The sequence below is a fragment of the Poecilia latipinna genome, unplaced genomic scaffold, assembly GCF_001443285.1.
Source record: "Poecilia latipinna isolate Pla-1442-1.1 unplaced genomic scaffold, P_latipinna-1.0 Scaffold1827, whole genome shotgun sequence".
Taxonomy (NCBI): domain Eukaryota; kingdom Metazoa; phylum Chordata; class Actinopteri; order Cyprinodontiformes; family Poeciliidae; genus Poecilia; species Poecilia latipinna.
The window spans coordinates 72,826-99,450 of NW_015114443.1; the positions used below are offsets into that span (position 1 = coordinate 72,826).

The window sequence follows — 26,625 nt, forward strand, 5'->3', positions numbered from 1 at the left end:
TACAATTTAACACAAATATGAAATTTAGTCCAATTTATTTTATGCTTAATAATCACATCACTAATTAACAAGTAATCACAATAAACACTTTTTTTTTTCAAAACCAAAACTAAAACTCAAAATATTGAGAAAAACATAATCCCACACAAAAAACAAACAAACAAAAAAAAAATCGAGGAAGTTCTGTAAATGAGAGAAAGTCTACCTAACACAAGCCATTGTTGGTTTTCAGCATGCTCTGCAGGTATAGCAGTTATTCATTAGCTAGTGTTAAATGTTTATTTGAAGCTCCACGACGCTCCTCGGAAAGGTTTCAGGTGCTACAGTGAGTTGTCTAGCTCTAACTGTGTGTTAGGCTCTCTCTCTCAGACAGGCTGCTGTTCTGTAAGTGCCATTCTTAGCCAGTATCGTCTCCCTTAACTTGTCAGCCTCATGTACATCAATTTTTAATTCCAGTTCCATTTAACTTTATCCTTAAACCAGCAGGGTCGCTGCATTCTTACTTTTCGAGTTATTCTCTCCAGTATTTTCATCTCTTAAGACTGGGCTTCTTGTGGCAGCACACACAAGTACAAGAAAATATGTTAAAAATATTGTAATTAATTAGGTTCTATAATACCACTTCAGTATTTATGTATAAAGCCGTTACAGCACTTCAAATGAAATCAAATACAGATTTGTGTTGACAGGTATCTTCTCCAATGCTAACTGTAAAACTGCAGCAAAAAAAAAACAACAACAAAAAACCTCACACCTCGAGCCCCTTCAACCATGAGAGCGAAACCGCCACGAGGCTACAGGAACACAACGATAAATACATGTACAAAAGTGTTGCGTCTTTAGCACAATTTATCTCGACAGACATTCTTTCACTTCAGTGGCCCCTTTCGAAAAATAAAACAAAACAAAACACAGGCCAAAGCTTACCATGTTGTCACAAGTATTCAGAATAACAGCCATAACAGTCATGATAAAAACGCTTCCTCCCATAAAAACCAGCAAAGCTACATGGAAATTAAAGCAAGGTTCCCGCCTACGGACCGATAACTGCAGCTGTACGTTGTTTGTTCGTAGTTTTCAGGGCGAATAACAGTGCATCTATGAACAATCTCAGAAGTAGAGGCGAATAGAAACTTGTGGCTAGAAGCAAAGCTGGGTTTTAGTTACGGACAGGCACGTGGAAGAGCTCAGATAGAAAATAGCCGTGAGATCAAAGCTACGCCTTTAGCAACAACAACTTTTTCCGTATGAAATTACAAGCTATTGCTTATGTGTGTCAGAATGTGTACAATTTATTACTAGACTTACAGGAACTATAATGGGAACGATATGAAGAAATCAGGTAAAACTGACAAACAGGTTACTGTTACCAAGCGAAAGCTCATTCATGTTCGAGTTACTATTCATAAAATGTGGAATTACCACTACATCACAATTAATCCTCTTTGATATATGATTAAAAGCATTAAGGTGCAGTTTAGTTTCATCAAAGCAACAGCAACATATCAACTTGATAAAAAAAAATTCCTTTACATAAAGATTCTGAAGTGTGACTTTGAATTCTTGACAATACCTCTTGTGATGGATCATTAAAGCTTTGTGACAACAGAATGATGTTATCTTGACTTCAGGATCTGAAAAGCTAATCCAAAATAAGCATGTGAAGTCGCACAGAGATTAAAGAGATGCACTTTTTACCAGGTTTAGAGATAAGGGCGGGTTTGTCAAATATTTTGAACAACATATTCTCTTTTAAAGGATTACGCAGGTGTAACTAAATTTGTCTTTAATAAATTTGAGTTTTAATAAACTCAAATTCAATTATCACTGCAATTTAATAATTGCAGTGACAATTGAATTTTTCTGAATATTAGATATCCAGAGCCCACATCTATGTGAAAAAGAAGAATAAAACTAGAATTTAAGTACCAGTGAGTACCTGCCTTTAGTTTTACACTACTTAGTAAAATGAACTTGATCTGTTATTTTTAAGTGAGATTATACGCAGTCAGTAACATGTAAAATATTTTTCAAGCGAGGATTTGCTTTTGCAAGAGGTTCAAGCATTTTCTGGCTTTCTCAGAGTTTTCATAAACTACAGTGGCATCTCTGAGACTGAAACAGTATTGTGATGGTAAATTTGCTCTGATCTAAAAATGGCTGACTAGTTTTGGGCTTATGAAAAGGAGCAAGAAACAAGAGTGTTAAGGGCCCTTAATGGTCGAACCGCTGAGTAGCGTTGTTTTCCGTGTAAACACAACTACGAAGTTAAGACTAATCACATGATAGTTTTCCTCGAAGAGAGGAGTGAAAAGTTTGCCAAGGGGGTTGTGACAAAAAGAGACTGATGACATAAAGCTGAGAACAAAATGACTAGATTTCTGTCATGCGGCAGCGGCAACACTGAGAATTGATTTCGACAGTTCGGTGTGACCATGCAGAGCCCTTAACCGACTCCAGGTATGATATTCAACAAAATGTCACTTTAGTCTATTACATAGACAATTTACATTCTAAATTTAATCCAAAACAATCAGTAACATAGTTTTATTATAATAATAAAGCACTTTTACTTGAACAGAAAAAATATTCAGTAGCTGGTTCAACATTTTAAAATGTTGCATTTTGGTGCTATTTCATGAACTCAGTGCTAGTTTGGTTTCTAGTTCATGAATTAGTAACCACATTTAGAACCAAATTATTTTGACAATGACATTTTTTAGAGTGTACTAGCAAAAAAATGTCAACTCATGCTCAAATTAGATTAGCTAAGTGTCGCTAGCTGGCAGGTGAAGCTGTTAGCTAGCAGGTTACCATGGTAAAGCCTGTAAAATACGGAAATATTAGAAGACAAATAGTTTTTGAAAAGCTGGCTATAAGTAAAATGGTAAGCTTAAAATTGTTTGCTTAACATGTTGAAAAAATTGCTAATGTAGCATTGTTTGCTAACAAGCTCCATGTAATAATTACATATTGTGATATGTATGTATTAGCTACACAGAATAATATATATTTCCTATAATATCCTGGATATATCAAAGCAAAATATTAAAAGTATTGATAAACATATTTTACAAATCAAATGACCACTGATAACCTACCAAAATATCATTCGGCTAAAAGATTTTCAACAATAGTTAAGTTGCGTAATCAGTATGTACAATGTTGGAGCAGCATAATTAAATCTCAAAACCAAACCATCACAAGAACTTCCTGTTAATTTCTATTTTTAAAATTATGCAAGCACAAACACAACACCTGGAGTAAAACCCATGAGCTTTGAGTTTGGGGTTGAGTTTCTACTTTCTAGCCATGCATCAGAAAGGCATCAGGAGGCAACAGGTTGCTACAAGAGAAGAGAATAAAGTAAGACCATATCCCAATGGCAGTACACCAACAAGAAGAGAACTGAACACAGAGTACTGTAGATGATTTCTAAATTTAACTGAATCTTGAGCGAATTCCCAAAACCACACTAACCTGACCTGCACAGAAAAACCTAAAAATAGAACAGTCAACCAGGGCAACACCAGAACCAGACTGCTCAGAACAGAACAACTCTTCATCTGCCACCATATTCTCTCTCTCTCTAAGCTGTTTTAGGCGTGAAACTGCATCACTCTTATCTACTGGGGTTCTTTTTTTGTTAAGGTAAGACAAACAGGAGGCACATATGAGACACTTGGTTCCTTTTGTTTCAGAAGCAATCTGAACTGCATCGCCCTCATCTCCCTCTGGACTCAGTGAAAGCTTCTTGGCTTCAGCAAACGTTCTATATTATATTATTTAAAACCTCTTCAGTCACAACACTGACCACGTATCTGATATTTAACCTCGACTCTGAAATTCCTTTTGTATTTCATCTATCAACCTTTTCCTCAACGTTCTACGACATTCTTCATCTCCTTCACACTGTGTGTCTTAGTTTGCAAGAACATGTGCGTGTTTCATAGATTTTCTGAGCACTACTTGATGAAAAGGAAATAAAACACATGTGGTATTGCTTTTCTATGAATAGCATTGATATAATAAATACAACCTAGTTCTATTGTCAAGGAACTTGATGGAAAGAAGGAAATAAAGAGGATCCAAACAGAACACAGATGCTCATTTCTATATATAATCTTTTCAATCAAACACCTCATCACAAACACAGAGAATAAAGAGTTAAATTGGCTAAAATGATTCAAAGCCTTCTTTTTTGTTAAGTCCGCTTGCATATGGTTGCATGATGATCAAGAAAGAGGAAGCCATGATGAAATGGATACTGAATTACTACAACGTTACAGAAGTAGAGCATATGTGGCTACAGAGGGGAAAAAACGGCTCCTTAAATCACAAGGAAAAAAATGGGAATCCAATAGGAGAGCCGAATTGTTCTGGTCACTACTGAAGAGACTGCTGCTGCCCCCTGGTGGGAGTGCAGGGGGGAATGATGGTGGTTTTTCTAGAAGGTCCCACCACCGGGTTTCCACGTGAAAGCCAGCGATTCCAAGATGCCAGACTCAGAGAGATCATTGCCGTCCTGGAATTTTCCTTCACATAAAGTACCGGTCAGGACCAGTCAGAGTCTAAAGTTACTTCAGGTAAATACATGAAAGTGGCGGTGATGATGAAGGCAATGACGCATGACGATGTGAAAGAAGCACTACTGCACGATGATTCTAATTTTCCAATAATGGACATGAGATTAAATGGGGTTGAAAAAGTTGGGATCCCTTCACGGAGACGCTGCTGCTGTCCCCCCGGACCTCCACCTGTAGGTGCAGTAAGGAGGGGGGAAAGGGGGAGTTGAGACTCGATAGGCAAGAATCTGGGTGGTGGCTTTGGTTGACCATGCGGGGAGAACGAGGAACCATGTGGGCGGGAACTGTTGCCGTAGTCCTGGGGGGGCTGGCCAGATGGTGATGTCAGCGCTGTGGTCCGTGCGAGAGCGAGCATTCTCGCGGAAGTTGAGCTTGATAGACTCAATCTGCAGCAGAAGGGTTAGGGGGAAGGGAACGGGGGGTTGGGGGGGAATAAAAGTGAGGCAAGGAGAAGGAAAAAAACATATTTACAGTGAGGAAAAGAGGGGAGGGAGAGGCGGTGACGTTATAGGGGGTAGTTGAAATGAGGAGGGCAGAGGGATAGCAGAATTAGATGCCTGTAAGATAAAAAGTCAAAATATAATCAGATGGACTGCATTCATGAAAAATACAGATGCATTCAGGCACAGCATACGCAGAGATGATACTGTATGATAAAGGCTCCCACATACTCTGACAAACTTCACCCCGACGTAATCGAGGCGAACTCAATGTCCGCGCAAAGGTCAGTTTTTCCATACTTGGTGCCTCAAAGTAAACTGCTCAGAGGTAACAGGGTTCACATTCAACTGTTTTGTATGCTGCACCGAGAGGTTGATGTTGAGTCAGCACCATCTTGTGCTACTTGTTATCCACTTATCTGGAACCTGATTGAGGGAGACCTTCATACGTCCAGACTTCCGTCTCCCCGGCAGATCCAGAAGACGCCTGAGCTATGTCAGCTAGCTTCTTTCGAATTAGATATATAAAAGGAATTTGTCATGAGAAATGTGGGAAATCGGTATGCTTGACTATGAATTCTTAACCGTATACGGACAAAGCGTGCGGCTCACAGAATACGCACAGTATGCCTGAGTATGTGGGAGCTTTAACACCGTGGCGGAGTCAACATAAGGCTTTCAAACCTATGAACACTACCAACTGCAAAGCACAGTTTGAGTGTCATCATGGTGTGGGTCTGTTTTGGTGCTTCACAATTGGTGGAATCATGACAATGGAGGACCAATCATCAGTTTGCAAAATGGAAAGAGTGGGAAAATTGTTACCCAGTACACATTAAACTACTTTTGTAAGGTCTAGCAGGTTAACATTAGCCTCCTGGAATGTCCTCAGTCTCAATCCTCCTGAAATGCTGTGGACTGTCCTTAAAGTAAAATTAGTTCAACTGAGAGCTGTACCAATAAGAGCAGCTCTCATCTGACCCTCAGCTCTGGGAACCCCTGGTCTTGGGGATAGGTCCTGGCAAAAGAACATTTGTGAGCAACTTTGACTTCTTCTGTCAGTCTCCTCCATCTGAGTTTCCAATGAGGTCATCAAACCTAAAGTGGAAACTTGGAGCGCATATAGAAACTTACTTGTCTCTGGCATTAGAGAGTCCAGAGCCTGGGGCTCTCGGACACCCTCACCATCACTGGGAGCCCCGTCCTTCAGCCCATTCTCCTGGGCATTGGGGGTCCCTGTCGGCCCCATCTTGGGGTCCAGGGCCGGAGCCAGGCTGCTAGTCATGGGAGTTGCATTTCCCTCTGTCTCCTCCGGTCCCTCAGCCTAGAAACACACAGATAGGTATGTCAGTTGGTGGGGATGGAACAACCTGGCAAGAAAATCCCAGTCAGACAAGTTTTCCTGTGAAGGTAAATACGTCAGGCTGGTGGTAAGAGATGGAATCACACAAAGCCAAAAGAGCTAAGATTTTAGCATCAAAAGAATAGGAAACTGGAAAAGCTGGTGTGAAATACTGAGTATGAACCTTGAACCCACACAGCTTTGAACATTTGGAATGTTTTAACTCTTCCCTCATTGACTTCAAACTGAAGCAACCATTAGAACCAAGTCTACCAAGCACAAAGAGTTACATCTATGAGACCACATGGATGCTCTGCCAGCAGTTTCAGCAGTGATCCAAGTGCCTTTTGTAGCTTGAATTCAATTCCATTAAAATTTTAATTAAATTCAGTTCATTTTTATAGCGCTATTTTGTCTCAGTGCTGAGGTGAGACCTAACAGATTTACTTTCACAAGTGTGCAAGAGTTTATTAGAAATTGCTTTGGATTTATTTCAAATGTAATAGATATGGAGATGGAAAAGAAAGAGAAAGGAAAAGAAAGAAAATGTCTAAAGGGAAAGAAGGAAATAAGAGTGCAGGAGAAAAAGAAGGATAGAAATAATACAAGACAACACCCTAGAAGTCTGCTCTTACATCTACAAAAAGAGAAAAAAAAACAAAAGAGAAAAGTTAATGTGTAAGATACAAATATTTTGGAAACACTTTGAGGATGCTTTGAGTGGGTACCCGTTGGTTACAGCTGAAACCAGAATAAAATGAATACCTTAAAATGCTGTTTAAAATTTTGTTTTTAAGAGATTTAGACTGCACTTCATACAAAATTTTATTACAATTGGTCGATTTAACTGTATGACTCGTTTTTGATCTCATGAAACTGGGTAAAGGCGTAAATTCAACGTAAATTCAACAGGAATAACCAGACATGCAGGGAATGAAGACACTTAGCTCTTAGCTTTGTTCAGATATCAGCAGCGTAGAAACAGCAGTTTCTGCCCTACAGGCCGACTCTTCACGCTCGCCTCACCTTGACGTTCCCTCCTCCAGGTGAATGGCTCACATTGTCCACTGACCCCACTTTGGGCTGAGCCTTTTCCCTAATGTTCACTTTGTGGGACTCGAGCTTCATGACGCCTCCACCTGCAGTGCACAATAACAATCAGACTGATAATCAAACATCAGGAGAACATGCGAAGCAAACAACTTCACCAGGGTCTCATGAATTTATACCTGGTATTATTAATACATCACAAAAACAAGAGAATAACTAAGTTTAACTAGGCCATTTCACCAACCCTCTTGGCGTCATTGTCCTGTTAATGACTTAATTTCAACAAAGCTTCAGTTTTCAAACAAATGGTCTCTAATATTTAACTCTAGACTAGCTTGGTATACAAAGGAGCTAATGGCTGTCAAAATTACTGCAAAAGATATTGGTCCTGTGTCTGTAAAACGAGCCCAAATTATTAACTTTTCACCACTATGCCTGGCCATGCCATGAGCTGTAGGTGTTCATATGCAGTGTTTTGTTCACTTCAAACATGGTACTGACCTTTCATGCCAAATAATTCTACATGGAGGATTCTGCAGACTTTAAATGTATTCAAAGCCTTAAAACCTTATCTCAATTTTAGCTCATAAAAGTAATTAAAAAGCCCAAAATTCCCATACAAGGTCTAAAATTTCCTTCAGTTATGTTTTAAAATGACACATTTATTCTTTATCCATTGTTTCTATCATTCACTGGCCAATTAAAGCTTCTTTAGGGAAATAAGTAAAGGTTTGGTATTTTAAATGACTTCACAGGTTTAAGACGTATATGCTCAAAAGAGGAAATGCTATTTATAAAGTTAACTAACACAACAGCATCAGAGCAAGTCTTGGCTCACCAGGCTTGTGCTTGATGTTGTCCTTGGATCCGCATTTTGAAGTCACCTTACTTACGTCCACCTTCTTGTTGAGTATCTGCACCTGTTGAAGTCGATAAAAAGATTTTTTTTAGTTCAGTTTTTAGTCTGAAAGCACAGACTGACGTTAGGGTCCTTTGCCAGGTTTACTTCATCTCAGGAAGGAAAACTAGAAAGAGTCAGTTTTTCAAGCTTGAGAAAACATTATAAAAATGAGAGCTTCATTTAAAAAGCTACAAAAAGTTCTATTCTATCCATTCATCTTTCCAGTGTTCCAGGAACTCCCGATCATTCATGGAGCTTCTTTAGAAATGTGGACTGTGGTTGCTGACATTAGCGCTGGGGACGTCTGTGCTGCTGCTACATGTTTAGAAATGCGATATTTTAAGCTTGAATAGCTTCACTGATGAGCTAACTCCTTTTAGAACAACCTGAACACAACAGGGCTCAATCAGATGGATCTTTTGAAGCAGAAATTAACCCCCAGTGGGTCACGAGATGTTGCTTGTGCATCAGATTTCTGAGTGTACCAAAAACGCACAGATACAACGGTTCTGACCAGAACTTTTATTAAAACAAACAGACAACAACAAAAAAACAACAAAAATTTTTAACATGTTAAAATCTATGTAATTAATCAAAATGAATGCATTAAAGCTCCAGTCTTAGAAGTTACTGTATTTGAAAGCAGGGCCAGAAAAGCATCCCATGATAGGACCAGTACATCCAGCACATCCAGTGCTGCCTAAAACACCTGGGTGAATGTGACACAATGACACATACAAAAAAAAACAGTCACAGCCAATCAAGGTTAGTGGCAGAACAGGGCGACAGAGGGGAAGTTTAAGGAAGCATGGGGAAGGTGAAGCAGGTTCATTCGGGGTGGGGGTCGCTGGTGCCATAGGGTGTGCTTTGAGCCTCAGTGACGTCACCCACTGGTTTTCTGAATCAACTTGAAACTTGGAGTCCTGCTTTGGATTTTTTGAAAGCAGAAGGGACCTCATCTGGTGATGAAATTCTTAAGAACCTGGATCCCTTACGATGATTATTCAAGGAACCACCACCTGACTTAGAAAAGTGAGCAAAGGAACTTAATTGCATTTAGTTAGGAGATTAAAATCTAATTTGTCATCTTTGTTCTGGTTTGAGTCGAGTTGTTGACTTTCTGACTGGAGCTTCTGAGCAGAGCTTGTGGCCCAGACAGTACTTACATTCCCTCCACCAGGAACATGCTTCATATTGTCCTTGGAGCCCAAGCGTGAGGTGACGTGGCTGAAGTCCAGCTTTTTGGAGACTATTTGAACCTATATGAGTACAGCACAGCGGCAAGAATGGAGAGGGCAGAGAAGGGCCAAAGAAGGGAAGGGTAGCACAGGGGGAGGAAGTTAGACAGGAGAGGTGAAGCAGAGGGTGAGGAAGACAGGATAGGAGAGGCAACCACCACAGCTGAGGTTAGAAAGGACAAGACAGCAGGAGAGAGCAAGGTTCAACAGAGCAAATGGCTGCTAATTCACTTTTAAAAATGTAATTCTAGGATACCTTATTCATCACAAAGAGTAACTAAATGTTGGCGTAACTCATATAGTCAGAGTTGATATAAATGGTGATGCCGTGGACAGGAAGGACCTTTGATAGAAGTTAAATTTGGAAAAGCCTCTGACTGAAGACTGTACTGTATAACAGTCTCATGACATGCCAACAGTTGAATATCTGGGCAGCAGAGATGACATATCAACGTGTCCTGGATGACACCATCAGTTGTTGGCAAGCACTGCTAATCCACCTCATTTGATTTTGCCGCCAGTCTTTAAATCTTTTTCTGGCCGTTTAGATAGAAAGCCAGGAAGGAAGACGTTGGAGATGGGAATATGACCATTGCTCATTATGATGGGTGGATGGATGGATGGAAGAGATGATTTTAACTTCCTCCTCCTCTCAGTAAGGAATTGTTAACAGAAGAAGGCAAAGAACTGCTTTAGGAGAGACTGAGTTGCAATGAAGATGATGTGTAAGAGGGTCCAGCGAGCACCAAGAGTCTCGTTAAGAGTCACTGGATCAGGTTACCAAGATGGCAGAGTTTGGTGTGAATGCACAGTGAGGTAAAGACTTTAGGACAACACGACGCGACACCAAGGACAACAAAGAGGATTCCTCCATCCAGGAAAAAACATCTACTATGGGTTAGCCATTATGGGTGTGGTGCCAGTAGCAAAGCATTCTGATCCTACCCATGTGTAAAGTTGCTTATCATCCAAAGTGAACTGGGCTTCCTCAACATTCTAGTCGAGAATACTGGTATAAATAAAGTGGGATGGTTCCACAACAATTTGGTGATGACCTGCACATTTTTCAGTATTGTGTGAAATATATTCTAAGGCAAAAGTGACAAACACTGAAATTTGGGACTTGTGATGTAAACCACACACTGAGATCATGTGGTCCGTTCTTAAAAAGCAGGTGAAGCAGCAGAGGCTAGTGAACTGTGATTCATTCTAACCAAGTGATGACAAGAAGTTCACACTGAGGTTGATACCCACCATGTCAAAGCAACTCTATATTAACTTTTAGTTTTAAAAGAAGTTTTTTTTTAATTTAAAAATGCTTTAAAACATGCAATTTTGCAATTACTTACTGTTTAGACACACAAAAAAAGACCTCAAAATACCACAATATCTTTGTCCCTTCCAAAGATCTGGCAATGATTGCAAACAGTGAACAGCTTTGATATGACAGAGAATACTTGTTTAAAACGCTGAAATAATACTGGGTTCTATTTTGACCCCCTCAGGAATGATAATTATTGTGAATTAGAGACACAGTATGGCAGAATACATAAAATGGAAAAAAAAAAACAAAACTGTTTCTAATGACTGAGGCTTAATTCATGCCTCAGTCCAGCCTACTGTTGGCTCAGCTGAACCTTTATGACGAAAATCTGTGCCTCTCCATGAATGTCAACAAAGACTCAATGGGAGTCTCCGATTTTTGACAATGCCATAGGTGACAATGCAACTCTCATTCAGCAGGTGGCGCCAAATATAAAGCAGAGAGTGAGATAATGTACAGAGGGAGAAAAACAACGGATTGTTTTTATGGAATACAGCTGTGAGATCTGCTGTAACATACATCTTTCCCCCATGAATCACAAGGACACACATCTATCCTGATATCATGACGAGAAATCTTCCAGTTAACATCCAGTTAATCGCCCTCCTGACCATTCTAGAACCATGATAATAAGATTTCAGACTGACTGATTTGTCAAGCTTCTATCAAAAAACAGCTAATGAACGTATGAATGAATGAATGAATGAATGAATGAATGAATGAATGAACAGAGCATAAGGAAGTGCGTGTTGGGGAGAATGGAGGGGGACTCACTTTGCCCTGGCTGCTTTCTTTGGCGGTGACGCCCCTTTTCAGAGAAACAGAGGCCACCTGGGAAGAGAAGCCGGCCCCCGATCAATGAGAGCCACTGGCAGAGACAAACTGAGAGGAGGCGGCCGACGTGCACAAAGACATTTGTGAATGCCAGTGGATAGTGGGTTAAAAGAGTGAGAGAGATTAAGAAACTTTCTAAAAAGTCCAAAGGTGGAGGGAATATTAGTAAAATTAGGCCCAGATAGGGGGAAACAAGAGAAGAATGCATTGATCTAGGAAGTTAGTTCAATGAGAATTTTATTCCTGAAGCAGTCAAAATGTTTTCAGGGTAACTTATGATCAGGTCTTTGTGTATGCAAATGACACCTTTGAGGGTGGATCGTGTGTGGCACGATGGGTGAAAGCGTTACTATGGAGTGTTTATTGCAGTTAGTTAACATGCAGAGGAAAAGGTGAGAGGTGAGAAGATGATGACGATAGTGACCATTTCTACTTGTGTTGGGTGCTGGTCATTTTGGCCCAGTTTTGGTTGTTTCACACTCAATGTTTCCTTCATCAGTTTGTTGCAGCTGGGGGCATATTTTATATTTTATATGGTTTAAATTAGTTGTAGATATTCTATCTCTGGTCTAATGTACTGAAATGCGGTTTTATATCTCTTGGAAATGTTTTTCTCAAGCCTACAGAGAAAACTGGCTTAGCCATTTACATGTTTTCAAGACACAAAAAAAGCCTAAGAAACTAAAAAATTGTCAATTTTAACTCTTTATGAAAATATGTTCTCGAACAACCATTGGCTATCTGTTTAAACTAAAAGCAAGTAGACCATCCATCAGATGTGGGGGCGTGGCCATCCCCATGGACACACCTCTTACACATGAGGGCTATTTAGAGAGATAAATTAGCATGATATTTATATTTTTGGACTTTGGGAGGAAGCCGGAGTACCAGGAGAGGACTGTGGTAAAACATGCAAACTAGCAACAGAGCTAACATTCAGTCTCATTAGGTCTTGTACATTTCGTTTGAAAATTTTCTGTTAATATAGACACCAACTGTCGTATTTTTTATTATGATAATCAAAAAGTGAGAAACTCATGACGGCTTCTCATAGCACATGCAAAATGCTATGAGATTTTAGCATTTTATGACTATTCACCAGTCATACTCGAATTCTTTGTTGCATTCAACTACAAACAAAAATAACCAGAAACAAAATGGTTTTAGTGTGTAAGTTAGAAATGGTTTGTTTATGGGTACAAATCCACGAAGGGCTGAATCGACCAGGAGCCAACATGTTTAGAACTGGCTGCACATGAAGACACTTTTGCTCAAAGAGAAGAGCGTTAGAAGAAACACAAGTAAAGAGACAACTCCGGGAGACACTGCACCATTTTAATCACAGACCCTGCAGTTTGAGAACACTTCCAGTTAGTCTGGGAGGATTTGGAATCGGAATCAGAAATTGCATGCTGAGAGTAAGGCAGTTGAACGAGAAGTCCATCAGACACAGCAGGACCTACCTTCCCGCCACCAGGCTGGTGCTTTATGTTATCAGTGGAGCCGATCTTTGAGCGGACGTTACGGATGTCGGGGTCTGGCGCTGTGCCGGGCCGAGCCGTGGGCCTCGTGGTGGCGCTCGCTGTCGTGGATGCAGTGGGTCGCTGGGTGCGGGGCACCAGGGGCTTCTTCTCTGCTGCTGTGGCCGTGGCGGAGGACAGCGTAGCCGGTTTGGTCGCTGTTGTTCGAATGCGAGACGCAGCAGTGGTGGAAATCGTGCTCCTTGAGGTGGTGGAAGTGGTCTTGGGCTTGGTAGAGTCAGCTGGAGGGAAAGTTTACACAGTGCATTCAAAATTCTCTCCTTAATGTAGTTCTAATTGTTTTTAACAAGTTTAGGAATTTGCAATCTTATTGTTCCTCTATGTTGCAACCTGCCCCCGATGCTTTCTCATGGAGGGCGAAGGACGATAACTACCAGTGGTTTTAGCTGTCAAGCTGCCAACATAACATGCTAAATCTTAAATGTACGTGTAATATATAAAAGAAAAAAGGATGCAATGCTTGGCTACTAATTGTCAGCACTATGATAACTAGATAACAAAAAACAAACTTTTATAGTTTAGTAAAAAGTTTTAGTTAAAAAAAATAGTGAGGGAAATAGAAGTTAATTATGCTAGCTTGAGTTTGACAACATTAACACGTAGACGTGTTGCAGAATTTGGAGTGATTTGGTTCACAGCTAAAAAAAAAAATGGCGACCCACACACCAATTCTCTGAGAGATCATCAGTAGAGCAGGTATTTAAATGAACCAATCAATCATCGCTGTGATAACATGATCACTTATTGCAAAATAAACATCAGGCCTGAAAACAGAGTACTGTAACAGACTGAATGTTATTTTTTGTGTGTGTGGGAAATGTTTTCATGGTTTTGGTGTTGAATCCTGATACACAAGTGGAGTCAATCAGCTCCTATGGCAACGGGTGTGTGCAGTCAGAGCAGTCCTACATTAAAGTGAGTTTGAACTGAAAAATTATTGCAAAAATGATTTGACACATTCTTTAAATATATCAACAAACAAAAACAAATGAGCATGACGGCACATTACGTTCTTTATTATATGTGTGTATGAATGGAAACATTCTAAATCTACTTTGTGTGTCAATAATAGCTTCACAAAATCTACTTTATGAGGAAGAAAATTACATTTAAGACAAAAATCAACACTATTGAAGGAAGGATTTCTTAAAGAACTTCAAAGTCTCTTAAGATTTCTCGCTTAATCCAAAGGCGACCAGATAACTGCAAAAAACAAGGCTGAGTTATCCAAGTTGCCACACATAGAAGAGGAGAAAAACAGGAAGAGCATTCTCTGCTCTCAACTCTGACAGATATGACAAAGGAGACACAGGCGGTGAAATGAAAAACGAAAAAAAGCTGAGAAACAAGCAGAAAGGCAAACAGGACAGACAAAAAGAAGCAGAAGGATGTTGGAATCACCATTATTAAAGGCAAATATTCACGGCTTGACTTTAAAATCTTCTCTTGTGTGGGTAAAGCCGATTTAACATAATATCTTTGACTTCAGCATCCACAGGCAAGATGCACTCAGGCACTACATTTGTGCCAAAGAAAATCTGTCATCCATATTTATTTGGCCCCTCTTGTCAGCTATTCCTTCATACTGCTGAGCCATGCTGAATCACATGTTGTGCTATCAATCCTCCCTGAAAGCTTAGGGAATATCTCTGACTCTTTTTCAGGACATCTTTAATTGAGGAAATCCGCCCCCATTGCTTTGACGGAGCTTAAGAGTAATTTGACTTTCTATATACGAACCCTGGCAGATTAGACAACTTGAGGCTGCATCAGCAAGAGCTGCAAACTCCTGTCAACAGCAAGCAGCTGGTAATCCACAGGCTGCTGTGCTGGAGGTTTCAAAAGTCTATGGAGCTTTTCAGCAGCAAAGTCTTTCTCTACTAGACCCAGAGCCATGGTTGGACTGTCTGTCTGACTCAGTTACCCCACTCTACTGGGGTCCATCGTCAACAAAAGCAATGAACCTGTAAGGCAAAGAAAGTCTATCTAATTTGTAAGAACATTCAAAGTCAATCTTATAATAAGTTTTTAAAATGTATCATTTTAAAAACAAAATGGTGGTCAAATGGGAGCTTGGCAGGGAGCTCTGGCTTTTTGAACCCATGTTAGCAGGAGGTGTAAAGTACTTTGTGTGACTTTAACCAGTTCTTTCCCTCATCTCCAGATGTGGTACAAGCCGGGTTGAGCCAGGTACTGCACACAATTTGATTGACAGCAGACCATATTCATTAACTGAGCCATGGATTTATCTTAACATTTTAATCACCTTTTTTGGTAGTAGTATGCAAGCTATAAATCAATAATTCCACAGTCAAACCTTAAGGTCCAAACCTTTTTATCAATTGTGACAGAAGAGCACACACAGTGTCAACTGGATGGGGAAACCCACAACGAACAACATAAACTGGTAGATTTTGGAGAAACTGACCACCTGAGAGTCACTTTCTCCATAACTGATATCATGGGAGCGTCGACCACAGCTCCTGCACAAACACGGTCTGCAAAGATGTCCCAGTTCCTCCACATATTGAAGTCAACATAGTGAGAACACACTCCCAATGGAGACACACCAGTCTTGGCTAGGACCGAATCAAACATTAGACGGAGACGGAGTTTAACTGAAACTGAGTTAACTCAGTTAACTGAGACGGCTAAGGATAGCATGCAAATACTGATTATAAATGGCCCAAGAAGACAGCCCTGAGGAACCCCACATTTGATTTTTAGTCACTCAGCTTTATAACTGCTGTCTAAAGTATCCCTGAGATGTATAACATTAAAATATAACTTAAAAGATAGAAGAGGAGAATACAGGATTCAAGACGCTGGAAATAAAGAATTAATATATTCAAACCAAAAGCTGGAGTAAAACTGTAGCAGTAAAAATGTGGTGTATTCAAGTCTGACCTTATAATTTCAAGGGTCATTTTGAAGAAAATTGATTGATATCACTTAGTATTTTTATGAATCAAGATGTGTGATGTCATGATGATGTGTCCATAATTTATGAATATAAACTGGTGCAGTTTCGTGATACCTGTTGAAGTCCTAACAGTGGTGGGCTTCTTCTCTTCTCCTGGTTTGCTGCTGTCAGCTTTAGAGGCTGAAACAGACATTGTGAGAAAAGATGTAAATGAATCAATGAGAAAGAGGCCGACGTGCAATAGCTGGGTTATGTCATCCAAACTGGACGTACCCAGAGGCTTTTTGGCTGCAGTAGTAGTAGTTGTGCGAGTGGACGCGGCTGTGCGCACCGATGAAGCGGTTCTGCTGGCTGCAGTGCTCCCCGTTCCGTTTTTGGTAGCGGGGCCGGAGGCAGGGTGACTCGTGGTGCCACTGCCGGCCTTCGGCACCAAGGGGCGCTTCTCTGTGGTGGACTGTGATGTGAGAAAAGAGAGCAGAGAAGCGGTGATTCAAAGGCTGCTGACTGACTGAAATTCAGGTCAGACTTTTTCATCTGTTTTTATATTAGATTCTTTACAAGCCCCCCTGTTTCGGGGCTTTCAAAGTTGATAAAAATGTAACTGCATCCTTTTTAAAATCTATCATTTCACGTCATGAAGAAAGAGGATTTCATTCTGTTAAACATGATTGCATCACCATGTAGCCCGTTGGATGATGCCATGCTCCAAATCCAGCCCAGCCATCCTGAGTCACCTGCACCCCAGGGGGCCGCGGGCTAAATAAAGGCCGTCAGCGCCTGGGTTACTGTCATATTGGCTGTATTTGACAAGGTCACCAACAGATGGGGACAGAGAGGTGGATTTCAAGAAACTTCATCAACCTTGTTACAACTGTAACCTACAGTACAAAGTGAAGAAACAATTAGTCTGAGGAAGTTTTTAAATGCTTCTAGGAATTTGCCATTTTAATTGAGAAAAGGTAAAATAACCAAAGCAAGTTGCACAACTGAAGCTGATTTATTTCTCAAGATTGAACATCTGAATGGACTCCACTGGGTCATGGTGCGAAAATGACAGACATCAATCAATAAACTATATATGGTTTTATGAAACCTGGGCAAACAGTTATAAAAGAAAATGATTTGTGGTTTTCTAATTTTGTTTTTCTACATAAAAAATTAAAAGTGTAATGTGCATCTTAGTTAGCCCCTTTTACCTTAGTGTAAAATGAGTCCACATCTATGTAATTTGATCGAACTGCAAATCCAGAATAAGTATTAAAGTCCACTAGTGAACTCACAACATCATGATGACCTTCAACATGCAACTCAGGCCAGATGTGGATTTGTTAAAGCAGTGTTAGGTTAGGGATCCCTGTCCCATGCTCACACAGCACTGGTCAATCCATCATCTGATCATTAGATTCTGGTGTGTTGACCAAAGGTGACATCTAAGACATGTGAGCCATCTGCCTTTGAACCCTTGAACCTTTGAATGCTCTCTGTTAACTCTGGACAAACTGCAGAGATTCAAAACTCAGGCAGGAGAATCTGTTGATAAATGATCTATTGGTTGTGTGTTCCATAAATCTGGTCTTTATGAAAGTGTGCCGAAGAAACTTGCCATGTATGAGAGGCAGCAAAAATGTAATATGTATCTAGTTGTGTGAAGTAAACTTTCAGATTGTTCCTACAGAGCTTTTCGTAAACCTTCATCCTGCATGCTTACCTTCGGTTTAACGTCTCGAGTGCCTGTGGTGGTGGAGGGTTGGGATGACGGACGACTAATGGAACTGGCTGGGGGTCGTTTAGGCCCAGCAGCGCTTATGGAAGCTGTCTTGGGTGTGGTTGTTTTTCTGTCTGTGGTAGTGCTGGTGGAGGTGGGTGTGGGGCGTTTGGCGGTGGCTGCGGCTGAGCCACTGGCAGGAGCGGTGGCTGGCCGCGTTTTGGCAGCACCGACCAGTTTGGTCACCCCTGTGGCGGGCTGCCACGACAGGTCAGTGATGGAAGGCAAAATAAAGAGAAGCAAACAGAAAAAAAATAAAACATCAAATCATAGGTAGCGGCAATGGGACTAAGAAGTGCAAGCAGCAATTCAAGAAAAAAATGTCAAAATAATATGCTGTGAATTTTTTTAGTATAAGGATAAAAGCTTAAAATAAAGAGAAACAAAACTGGAATCTGAAGCATAAACAGTGCATACTGTAAATGCTTGATGACTGATGAGTTACCAGTTAAATATCCAGCCTTTTTTCCAATCGCTGATATATTCTGATATATCTGATATATCCAGCTATATTCAGGATCAGTGAGGTGATCGGGTAAAATGGAAAAGATGTGTTAAATGTTCATTCAAGCTGTCACTTAGTGAAATCAAGCAGGGAGAAGTAAGCAAATTTCAGGAAGGCTGAATTTAGCTTGGCTAAGTTGCTGTGTCTTATCCTCTAGAAAAGTCCAGTTTAATCTGTTCCAGAAGATGCTGGATTAGAAAATGTTAGCAGTTTTATTGGAATCTCACATTTAAGGTAAATGTAGATGTTTGCAGCTAGCATAGCCGAGTGTGCTAAATGTGCTAAGTTGCAATTCACTCATATAAAATTCTAAAGATGTTGATTTGTAAGCACCTGTGAAAAATTAGGCTAACAACCAGAATTTCATTATTTAACAACACTTCAGAACTTTGTGCATCCAAACAGTCCTTCGCAAGTATTCATTTTGTTAAAAATATTTGCATAGGTATTACATTCCAGGCATGCAAATTCTGGATGCCGGTAATATATCTGCCTTGCTGGATAGGATTTCACTGCGGCCAATTCCCAAGCTTGGTGCAAAATCTGTAATGGTTGTGAGGCTAAAGCTAATAAACTGACATTGTGACATTGAGACATTGAGCTGAAAAAAAGGAATGCGTTACAATAACATGTTTTCCTGATATAGTTCAAGTCTAATGTTTATGTTTATTCCCAAGTAGCTCTGCACTCTAAACCTGGAGGATTTTACTGTATTTACAGATCTTTAGTGATGCAAGACACGGCGTGTTCTCCAGCTGTGGGCTGTTTTTGACAGAGATATTGTTTTAGCTTAAGCATTTCATTTTAAGGCGGTCAAAACTTTAATTTATTGTGCTTACTGGAAAAATATTTTGTAGGGGTACACTGATAAAATTTTTCTGGCTGATCACTGATCATGTTCTTTAAATAGTCTCACCTGCCAATTCAGATTTTGGTCAACGCCACTTTATTTTTTGTCTGAAAAGTCACTAAATATAGCGACAAAGTCACTAAGTTGGCAAGAGTGGGATGATAATTGTTAGCTGCACATGTGCAGACATGACCTGGTGGGTGGATCAATCAGTCCTCCCTCAAGGCAGAGAGAAAGGGGACAGTAGGTGATTCAGACATCTGTGGAGGTAGATAAGATTGGTTTCAAATGTGTCAGCCAGTCATCGTTACCCAAAATTAAGGAAATCGGGTCTGATTTATATGTGTACTCCTAATGTAGTTCTTAAAGAGAATTGGTAATTGTATAAAACCAGTTCATCAGCAGGTGGAAATTTGTCACAAAATATTTGATTGGTGCATCAGGATTTTGTGGTAAAGCTCAGCTCATAAATAATAACCTCCAAATGTTTCAAGAATGTGTAATTCTTTGTTTGTAATGAATCATAACTCTGTTTAGTTTTTGGTGCAAGTCAGACTTTCTCTGTTTAGAACTGGACTGATGGATTATATTTGAATCTGTATCGGCAATGCAGTCTTCTGAAAACATGACTGCGACTCGTTTTGATGGTTCATGTGGGGCGATCTACAGCCTCCAGGGTAGATCGCCTCTGCATGGAATAAGTCCTACCTTGGTCTTCCTGTCTCCAGCTGACAGGTCCTTGCTTGCTGTTGTGCTGCTTCCGTTGGTCGCAGTCTTCACAGGTTTCTTTGCCTTGTCTCCATCTGCTTTGACAGCCTTTTCCTTCTTACCGTCTCTCTTCTCTACTGTCTTTTTATCCACCTTCTCCTCCTTTTCTGTCTTCGATGCTTCTTTTTCAGCAGGCTTCTCCAGAGGCTTGGCTGCATTGTCCTTTTTCTCCACCGTCTTGGCTTCCCCGGTGTCGGTCTTTTCTTTCTCTGCTGCTTCCTTGGTTTTCAGCTCCACATCGGCCTTCGTCTCTGTCTTATCGTCAGTGGGGTGAAGCTGCTGCTCTGAAGTCGTTTCCACTTTGTGCTGGCCTTTGTCATCCTTTATCTCCGATTTTTCTGCCATCTCATTTGTTTTGTTTTCTGCTTTTTCTTCCACCTTGGTATCCTGGTCCTTGTCCACCTTCTCTGCATCTACCACTTTCTCGTTGGGCTTGTCTTCCACTTTCTCGTTGGGCTTGTCTTCCACTTTCTCGTTGGACTTGTCTTCCACTTTCTCGTTGGACTTGTCTTCCACTTTCTCGTTGGACTTGTCTTCCACTTTCTCGTTGGACTTGTCTTCCACTTTCTTCTCCTCCTCTTTGGACTTCTCGTTTTCGTCCACCTTTTCAGCTTTCTCACTGTGTTTGTTCTCCACTTTCTCTTCCTTTTTCAGTTTCTCGTTGTTGGTGATCATCTCTACATTATCGTCCTTGTCCTCCATCTTGTCGATCATCTCCACCTTTTCAGTCTTTTCCACTTTGACAGGTGATTCTTCCATCTTGGGCTTTTTCTCCTCCTTCTCTTCCTTCAGTTGGACAGTTTGCAGTTTCTCCATTTCCTTGTCTTTTAGCTTCTGTGTTTCCTTTTGATCATCCACTCTTTCTGCCTGCTTCTCCATCTCCTTTGTTTTGTCTGCTTGTTTTTCCTCTTTGACATTTTCCGTCTCCTGATCGTTTGTTTTCTCCTTGCCCTTTTCTACCTCATTCGCCACTTTGACCAAACTTTCATTAGTGGTGAATTCAACCTTCACGCTCCCGTGCTCAGCTTTGTTCAGCACATCAAAAGCCTCCACCTTCTGCACACCATCCTCCTGTTTGTCCTTCTCTGTCTTGTCAGATTTAACTGCAGACAAAGGAAAGGGAAAAAAGGTTATTAAATCGTAGAGGCAGATAATCCTAAAAATCTTTAAAGTGTAAAAAGTAATTAAGTAACAGTTACTTTTTGTTCTGTGATAGGGAACCAATTTAAATCTTTGCTTCAAGCAACAGAAATCCCAAAACAAAGCTAATGCTATGATGACGACAGATATAGGAGATATAACTGGTCGTATGGCTGAACATAATTCAGCCATACGATCACTGACCTTGTTGTTTGTGAGTATAAAGTTGTCAGGTAAGAAATCATCTGTTGTGCAGTATGGTTTTTAAATAAGTCAGCCACCAATGTCTGTACATGTTCATTCTGCATAATTTTACCAGTGAGAACTAGCTGAAATAGTGAGTCTTTTTTTCAGTGTCTGAGCTAATTGAACAGCAGACTATATGTAGTTCAGCTGCACTTTGTTGAAGCACCTTCTAAACACTGTTATAAGCAAACTAATGGTTCTTGATATAAAGTTTTGGCAGAAAAGTTCATTTTGCACCGTAACATAAAACATAACCTGACTAGATACAGAAAGATAAGACTTTAAGCTACTTCCAGTCACTATCGCTAAGTTGTAATAGATCAATAATTAACTTATCCTGTGGACAATATTTGTTGGGAGAATTGAGAGTGCGGAAGTGCTCAAAACGGGAGAAGAAATTGTATTGATCTGAATGCTGACAAAATGATCATTTTCAGCTCCAAATTCATGTCCAGTAAGTTAAAAAAAACATACAAAAAACATTTGTGCAACAATCACTTCTGAAATCATCTGAAGTTACTGAAAAAAACAAACAAGTAATGTCTCCACTGAAGTAAGTCAAATAAAATTGCCTTCAAAACTCACAAAAAAAAATATTCGAAAGAAAATTGTTTAGGAAGCTGAAATAATCAGGCACAGTACTACTTGACACACTATTGGTGTGCGTTTGCATCGCAGCCAATACAGGAATGTTTTACATTTTCCTTGGCGGTAAGCTCACCATACAGGAAAAAAGAAATCAGAATGAGAATGTAAACAATCAGAGGAGGGCCAAGACAAAGAGATAAAGACAGGACTGGTCTTTGATTGTGGTGGCTGAGAGGCAGAGAAGCAAATATTGATTATCACATATAAAAAGATGGGAATGAAGAGGAGAAAATACAAGAGATGAAAAGGGAAACAAAGGAAGAAAAAACAGGATCGGGACATTTGTGAATAAATTTGTTTTTTTCAGGTAGAATTGAATATTTGATATAATCCCAGCCTGGTAATGAATGGTTCTTCCTTTTGTTTGTACCCTTGCTAACAGAACCAGTGTTTTTGACCACTGTCTTGAACATAAAGTGGCCAAATCCTCAAACTGTGACATCTGACCCTTTCCAGAGAACACAAACAGGTACCTCGCTGTAAAATGCAGCGGCTTGAACAAAGACTTCACTTTCTGTGCTGTAAACATGGAGGGAGTTAGCAGATCAACCTGATCTTTTAATTAGGGCAGAAACCCGATACGTGTCACAGCTGTGAAAAGCCTGCAGAAAATGGCTTCATTAAAGTTACCAGCGGGAGCTTCCCCCCAGGCTACTTTCCCTCTAACACTTTTCCTCCTGCAAGCATCTCATTTCCACAAACTGGATTTCTGTATTTTATTTCTTCATGTCATCTAACCTTACATCCAGTAACATTCTAAGTAATCTATTGGTTGGTTAAGCTAACTGTTGGTTAGCTAAACCAACAGTAAACTTGGTTTAACCAACAGTTAGCAACAATGCTAAACCAAGTTTATCAGCTAACTTTAGTTAGGCAGCTAACAAGGGTTAGCTAACTAGCTAAACCAAGTTTAGCTAACTTGGTTTAGCTAACTGTTGATAGTCTGGGGCTAGAAGCACCCAGCATGGAAAAAGGAGATCTTCAGAAGATGATTTCACAGAAACAGGATAATATAATCATTGCTCTCAAGGTTCTGTAAGGTGTAACAGTGTCGTGTTTTACAGGACATGGCTGATAATCCTCCACATTTGGCAGCAGAGAACAATGAGCATCTGGGTGCAGCAAGCCAATTCAGTTCAAGGTTTCATTAGCATAATGAGAACACTTAAAGCTCATTTAGGGCTGTAACAGCTTAAACTCTCCCAGAGAGCTCTGCTTCCACTCAGTGGTTTTTGTTCTTGTTGTTTAACGTTAAAATATGCAGACTCTGCTGTTCTATTCTAGCTCCGCTTAAGGCTGTCTCTAATAAAAATCCATGCTGGGAACTTGGATATGCTGCTCTATTCCATCGTCCCATCATGATGCACAGCTTATTGTTTGGTAAACAATTGCAGACTAGTTTCTGAAGCACTTTTTAGCGGCCCCAAGAGGATTATGTAATCGGCCCGTACAAGACACTACCCTATCGAAACCCGGCACTGCTTAGTGAAAAAAAGAAAAACTTTAAATGAAAGCGTAGGGTCTGAAAGTGATGGGATAAAATCAATCTAAGAGGTGATACAGATACATTTGGTAGACATATTAAGCAGCTGTTGAAAGGTGATGGAAAAGAGACATATATTTTTGTTTTTTCTGAAAACTAAATTGCAATATTTTCACAATAAAATAATTGGCATTGTAAGACTTGTGTTTGCAAAAACAAGAACATTTTCTTTTTTCTGCTCCTTTAAGCAACAGATGACCAGTTTTAGAGTGATTGCTCTGTGACAGACTGTCGACCTGTCCAGGGTGTACCCCCCCTCTCGCCTGGAACGTTAGCTGGAGATAAGCACCAGCAACCCTCCTGACCCCACTAAGGGACAAGGTTGGACAGACGGACGGACGGACGGACGAAGGGATGGATACTCTTAATGACTCAGAGGTAAACACAAAGCCCTTTCAAAAGCATTTCAACATCATCTAGGTAAAGTCACAAGTGAATTTAGTGCACCTCTAACACTGAATGCAGTAGTTAATTTTATTTTAAAATATGAACATTAAACTTTTGATTTTTAAAATTTTAATCTTTAAAATAATTCATCTTAACGTGCAAAAATTATATGTGATGCTTTAAAATATTGTACTATATTTAACTGATTAGAATAGAAATAAGTATCCGTGTAAAAATCAATGCAAGAAAAGTACAAGAAAATAGAGATTATAGCCTGTTAATATCAAATTTCAGGGTGTATGAAACATGGAATGCTTTTTACCTCGTCTTTGATGAGTTGTCTTCTAATCAGTCAAACTTGGAGAAGTTTTAAAATTATTATGTTTAACTATAACAACGAGTGATATGCTGTGTAGTATGAAGTGAACAGCTCAGAATGCTGTACTAATTCCCCCAGACCTATGAGTGGCGCTAAGCATAAAGTGTGGGATGTGACCAGAAAGCACAACAAGAAAACAAGATTGGCAAACAACAAAGTGTGAGTGGAGTTTTTTGTAAAACGTTTTGCATCAAGAGAACCTTTGAAATGTTCTCTCATTGTTGTTAACTATGAACATGTAAAGACTTTCTTTGCATGTTCTTGACATTTAAGTTACGTAGATACAGGTTGTCACTAAAGTGACACCCTGTAGTTTTTCATACCGTGGTGCCAGGGGTATTGCTGGTGTGTCTCTACATAAAATGGTCAAGACTGGTCCTTCCAAACATTTTTAGACCAACACCATAACAGCAATTGGCACCGTTCTGTCGAGAAAACCCTAAGTCCAACTCAGTTATGGTATAAGAAGAGACCATTTTATTGGTTATCATGGAGGCTGATGCAGGCTGGCAGACAGACAAGAAGTGAAGCTGATTTCTTAGGCAGGTTTTTCTGTTGTTGCAATGAGACGTGGCAGGTGATCTTCACAGACTGATGTGTTACAAGGTGATGAAAATATGATCTTTTGGACAAAAGAAACAATTTTCAAAGATGTCACTGCACCTGCTACGCTTTGAAAGGCCTTAGTTTGACTGACAGTTATTGTCTGGACAACAACTGTCAGACAAATTACATGGCAGAAGATAAAACAGCGTAAAGAGTGAAATACCATTATCCGGATTGCAGGGCCTCTTCTTAAACAGATTGTGCATAATGCGACAAACGTCTCTTGGTGCTGTCTGCCTCAAGGGACCAAGTTATCAGGAAGTGTATCACTGACTTCACATCCCCATTAGTTCTAACACAACCTCGCTGTGTTAGAACGAGGTTGTGTTCTAACAACAGGACAACCTATCTTCAAGACAGCCTGTAAGTCTGATGACCTTCAGCCATTCTTATACTAAAACTCTACTACAGACAGAACCACCTTTGCCCTCTAGTGGCTGCTATGCCAGCTTTTTTTTTTTGCCAGGTAAGGTATTTTTATTCCTGTGAAAGTCTTTCATATTTCTTCATCTTAAAACTTTATTTCTCTAATTCATTACATCTGTTAAAACTATCCACCAAATTTATTAATGCTGTATGCTACACTTCATCTCGTCATCGGCACATCTACACTCACGTGTTCTGCTAATGCCTTTTAACACTGTCTGGAAACCCCACCCCTCCATTTTCCTCTTTGTTTTTCTTCCCATCATCCATTCTGGAGAGACACGGCAAAGACAAAGCCACCACTACAGATCAATGTTTTGCTTTTGCTTTTGTTGGATAACAGCTTAAAAAACCAGACTGAAAATGCTTGAGCTTGTAAGACTGACACACATCAGCAGCTACAGATATCTACCAACGACCTTCCTAGGAATGCAAGTAGATCAGTGCAGCACAACACAACCTCAGGCTAGATGACTCTGCCACACTTCTGTTTAAACTTCACTGTAGTAGAAAATAAAGAATGATGCCCCTATAATCCTCTAGCGGTCAGGCTGGCTGTCTCTGCCAGACTCAGCCTTGTGCCTGGTCGTGAAAACAAACTCAGCATGCCAACAGAAAAGGAGGAGGAAGAGAGACAAAGAGAGCCGGCATGATATGAGTGAAAATGGTGTGGGATCGAGACAATTCGATGGAGAAAACGTTCTGAGCCATTTTTCAGTGACAGTAGCTTCCCTTTTAAACTGAACAGTCATCATTTAATGCGACCATCAACTGCTTTCAGCTTTCCTGATCCGCCCATCTTCACTGGAAAACTGAGGAGCATTCAGAGCAACAAGAAAACAAGAAAAAAAGAGAAAAGATCTAGAGCAATGTAGCAGTTTGGAAAATTGGTTTCGACGAGGACTCGCATTCACTCCATCTATCACAATGAGCCAGGCTGACCCTGAGTCCCAGTGTTACCTGGAGGGGACTGGTTGTATAGCAGCTATACGACCGATCACTGCAGTCTCCTATGCTCTTCAAAGGAGGAAAACAGACAGAAAACCGTAACCCCCTCACCCTAGTGGTTACTATTCACAATCTGACAAGTGATTATGTTTGCTCAGTTTGTAAGGTAAGGTAAGGTAATTTTATTTATATAGCACATTTTCAACAACAAAGCAATTCAAAGTGCTTTGTTTGT

General features: G+C 40.2%; 1 protein-coding gene across 9 annotated transcripts in view; it reads right to left on the reverse strand.

The window, feature by feature from the left end:
• Positions 1-18: 18 nt before the first annotated feature.
• LOC106934568 (microtubule-associated protein 4-like) overlaps positions 19-26,625 on the reverse strand; it is a 52,570-nt gene continuing 25,963 nt past the window's right edge. For 3 of the 9 annotated variants that reach the window (XM_015014546.1, XM_015014543.1, XM_015014552.1), the window contains 11 exons: positions 20,008-21,170; positions 17,888-18,142; positions 16,453-16,633; positions 16,294-16,359; positions 13,179-13,477; positions 11,656-11,712; positions 9,486-9,578; positions 8,257-8,338; positions 7,395-7,507; positions 6,161-6,350; positions 4,990-5,143 (listed from right to left, as the gene is read on the reverse strand). In XM_015014546.1, coding sequence (XP_014870032.1) covers positions 5,136-5,143; positions 6,161-6,350; positions 7,395-7,507; positions 8,257-8,338; positions 9,486-9,578; positions 11,656-11,712; positions 13,179-13,477; positions 16,294-16,359; positions 16,453-16,633; positions 17,888-18,142; positions 20,008-21,170 — 2,507 coding nt within the window. In that variant the 3' untranslated portion in view covers positions 4,990-5,135. The other 6 variants (XM_015014549.1, XM_015014544.1, XM_015014551.1 and 3 more) reach the window with 6 other exon arrangements.